Source organism: Ichthyophthirius multifiliis (assembly GCF_000220395.1).
Source record: "Ichthyophthirius multifiliis unplaced genomic scaffold scaff_1120509251174, whole genome shotgun sequence".
NCBI lineage: Eukaryota > Ciliophora > Oligohymenophorea > Hymenostomatida > Ichthyophthirius > Ichthyophthirius multifiliis.
The window spans coordinates 20,437-24,597 of record NW_004086133.1 but is presented as its reverse complement, the minus strand read 5'-3'; the positions used below and the strand labels follow the sequence as shown (position 1 = coordinate 24,597).

General features: G+C 13.7%; 1 protein-coding gene across 1 annotated transcript, besides 15 other annotated features; it reads left to right on the top strand. All coding sequences in view use genetic code 6, as the record gives it.

Annotated features, from left to right (window-relative positions):
- Window positions 1-17: part of a microsatellite that runs on past the window's edge.
- Window positions 18-600: 583 nt separating this feature from the next.
- Window positions 601-639: a microsatellite.
- Window positions 601-671: a microsatellite.
- Window positions 633-719: a microsatellite.
- Window positions 720-1,093: 374 nt separating this feature from the next.
- Window positions 1,094-1,147: a microsatellite.
- A 101-nt stretch (window positions 1,148-1,248) lies between these two features.
- Window positions 1,249-1,284: a microsatellite.
- Window positions 1,285-1,413: 129 nt separating this feature from the next.
- Window positions 1,414-1,543: a microsatellite.
- Window positions 1,415-1,558: a microsatellite.
- Window positions 1,559-1,908: 350 nt separating this feature from the next.
- Window positions 1,909-1,992: a microsatellite.
- Window positions 1,922-1,981: a microsatellite.
- Window positions 1,993-2,422: 430 nt separating the features above from the next.
- Window positions 2,423-2,475: a microsatellite.
- Window positions 2,423-2,479: a microsatellite.
- A 235-nt stretch (window positions 2,480-2,714) lies between these two features.
- IMG5_153880 (espin, putative) lies at window positions 2,715-3,904 on the top strand (the record flags this gene model as incomplete). Its single annotated transcript, XM_004030723.1, has 2 exons — window positions 2,715-3,340; window positions 3,445-3,904. 2 exons carry the CDS (start codon window positions 2,715-2,717, stop codon window positions 3,902-3,904), a joined length of 1,086 nt encoding a protein of 361 aa, XP_004030771.1.
- Window positions 3,351-3,415: a microsatellite.
- A 2-nt stretch (window positions 3,905-3,906) lies between the features above and the next one.
- Window positions 3,907-3,947: a microsatellite.
- Window positions 3,918-3,965: a microsatellite.
- Between the last annotated feature and the right edge of the window lie 196 nt (window positions 3,966-4,161).

Below are 4,161 nucleotides of genomic sequence, written 5' to 3'. Positions count from 1 at the left end.
TAGTCTTCTATTTATATTTCTATATCACCTTAAGGATCTTAAGGAAAAACTTCAATTAATTAATTCGGAGGAGATGTAATAGTATTTTAGATAATTAATTTAGGGTGATTTATTTAGGATTACATTAAAAAAAAAATATATATATATATTTTATACGAAAGTAATAGATTTATATTTCTTTTAATATTTTATATATAATTATATATATATTTTTGTATATTTATTTATATAATAATAAGTTAAATTATATTATTATTTTTTATAAAATAAAATAATATATTTTTGGATTATAAATACTTTTAGATTTTTTTTTTATAAAAATGAGAAAAAAAAATTAAAAATCTATAAAAAAATAAGTATTAAAACTATTTAAACTTATATATATATATATATTAATATATAATAAATATTTATTAAGATATATTTTTTTATTATCTATAATTTATTTTAAATGGAAATAAATCTTTTAATAATTATATTCTAAGAAAAATCAAAAATTCAACATCCATTATAAAAATAACTATCGTTTCCTTAAAAATCAAAAATAATGCCTTAAGCAATTAATTAACTAATTAATTTCCTAAATTAAAATAAAAATAAATATTAAAGTATATATAAAATTTATATTAAATTATATATATATATATAAAAATATATATAAATATTTATATATTTATAATAATAAATTTATAATATAAATATAATATATATATATATATTAATTAAAATATTAAATGTAAAATTACATAGTATTAGATGGATTCATGTTTAAATTTTTCTAAAAAAAAGTTACAATTTCATTTTTTTAAATTTAAACGTTTGGATTATATTAAGAAAATTAAGCAAAATATGATTTTACCTATTTTAAAATGTAATACAATAAATAAAAATATAATAATATTATACTTATTCTATTGGTTAATCTTTTTCGTTAATATGAATTTAGCTCTTTAAATATATATTGAAATTTATATATTATAAAAAGAAAAAAAAAATGTATGTAAAATTTTTAATTATAAAATATATAATAAACTAAAAAAATATTGTTTTATATATTTTAAAATAATATAAATAATAAACATAGTTTATATATAATATATTATTAAAATTAATATTATTTATATATTAAAATATTTATAAAATTAAATATAAAATATAATAAATATATAAATAGATTTTTTTATTTTCTTATTAGATTAAATCTATTTAATATTTTATAAAGTATATAATAATTTAAATATATTCATTTATATATATATATATATATATATATATATATATATAATTTTTCATTTAATTTTCTAATATTAAATAAAATTAATGTTATTCATATAAAAAATAAAAAAAATTATTATATGGTAAATTAAATTTATAATTGAATATAATTAAAAAATTTACATTTATATTAATAAAATATATATATATATATATAATTTATTATTATTTATATATATATATATATATATAATTATATATATTTATATTTATATTTTAATATATATATATATGTATGTATATATTTATTATAATATTTAAATATATACTTTTTATTATATATAATAATAATTAATTATACTTTTTATAAATTTTGATTATTTTTTGCCACAGATTTTTAAGTTTAGTTTTTTTAATCATCAGTTGTAATATCTTGAAGAGGTCCATGTTTTTTTTCTAAACTTCTAACTATTATTTCCAAATTATGCCTAGAGACTTCATTAAAATCTTAAATTTCAGAAAAATTTAACAAATATATTACTTTAGAATTTTTTCTAACTTTTATAATAGCTCTAACATATAAATTAGATTTTAAAGACCTAATTAATTTTTAAAACATAAAAAAAAAAAAGTTTTAAAGTATTAATAAAAATATATAAATTTTTTATATTTATAATTTATTTTTTATTTAAAATATAATATTTAAATATTTCTATATCATATATATATTATATATTCATATAAAATATACATATATTCATATATACATATATATTTTTATGTACTAATATTTTTATTTATTTATTTTATATTTTATATATACTATATTTATACTATGTTTATATATATATAGTTACTCTTTATATTTTTATATAAATATCGGATCCTCTTAATCTTTAATTTTATCACAAATTACATTTATATAGCCTGTACTATCTTTTAAATACCCTTCTATTTTATTAATTGAATTTTCATTTTTTATTTAATAAATTCCTGCTATTACTGCAACTTCAAAAGGAAAACCGTCAATTTCATAACTTTGATTTTGATTTGTTTATTATTCTGATATAATTTTATTGACTAAATGACAATTTAAAGGAATTATCACTTATCCTGTTCTTTCTTACTATTTATATAATATAATTTTAATTTAATTTTTTTCTTACTTATCCTTATTTATTAGGGGTAAATCCTCCTTAAATACTCATTTTTTTTTTTATTTTTTGTTTTAGTTTTTTGTTTTTTTGATTTTTTTTTTTTTTTTACTTATTATTATATTTATTTATATATTTAATTAATTATAATTTTTTTTAGCGCCAATTAATATTATTATTTATTTTCTTTCTTTATATAAACAAAAAAATAAAATTTTACATATATACTTAATTATATAATATTGAAAAAAAAGAAAGAAACAAAAATACAAATTATATAATATAATATCAAATTAATATATTTTTTTTATAAAAAGTTAAACCGAAACTAAACAAAAATTTAATATGAAAAAATTCTTTTTAAAATGTAAAGATTACTGCTTTCCCCAAGATTTTTAACTATTTATAAAAGCTATAGAAAAAGGAGACATTAACCAAGTCAAATAACTCTACGAAAATCGCTAAATATGTCTAAATTAATATCTAGAATCTGGTGATACACCTCTCCATACATCCATAAAGCATAATTAATATGAAATAGCTGATTATATATTATAAAACAGTTAACATATAAATAAAGAAGATTAAAATTTTCAAGGAGATACAGCTTTAATGTTATCAATATTATATTGTGGACTAGATATGGTAAAATTATTAGTTGAAAAATACAATTGTTCAGTAACATGTAGAGAAAATACAGGTTCTACTCCTTTTATTGCTGCATGTGCAAACGGTAAACTAGATATTGTGCATTATTTATTAAAAGAAACTAAATGTTAACCATATGCAAAAAATATATATGGACAAACAGCTTTACATAGAGCTGCTTTTTACGGAGAAATCAAAATTATTCGATATTTATTAAAAAACACAAAACTATAACTTTTAGCAAGAGATTCTAAAGGAAATACTTGTTTGCATTTTGCTGCTATGAGAATAAATATGACTTGTTTAAGATACATATTAAAGAAGTATTAAATAATATATATATATACATATATATATATATATATATATATATATATATATATATATATATATATATAAAATATGAATATGAATATGAATACATTAGAGTAAATAAATAGGAACTATTTAAAAAAAACTCTGATGATAAAAATGTAATTGATTTATTAGTAAAGGCTTTTAATTTAATAAAAAAGGATGAAAATAAATCAGGAATTACTGAAAAAGATGTACTTCTATATATAGAAGATAAAGATTAACCACCGCTTATTTTAAATGAAATTTAAATTCAAAAAGATAAAATGTTATAAAATTAAGCGAAAAATTCTGAATTAAGAGATGAAGTTAAATTAAGTAAGAAAAGTTCAATTTAAAATTTAGCCTAAAATAATGATGAAGGAAAAGGTAATAAAAATTTTCATTAGACAACAACTAATAATAATATGGAAACATTTGGAATATAAATTGCTGTTTCAGAAGAGAAAAATATGTTAAAAAAAAATAAAAAAAAATCTTCATTTTAATTTAATGGAATTTAAAATTAAAAAAATTCGTTTAAAAACATATGATAATATATTTAATTATATATATATATATATTTATATATATATTATTAATTTATATATTATAATTTACATTTACAATATATAAAAAGTTTTAATAAAGAATTATGCAAATATTTAAATATTTTTTCAATATAATTATTAATATTCGTTATAAATATTATTATTTAAAATTCAATTAATATATATTTATATATTTAAATAAATACTAATCAATATACTATAAATAAACTTAAAATAGTTATTATAATTAATAATAAAAT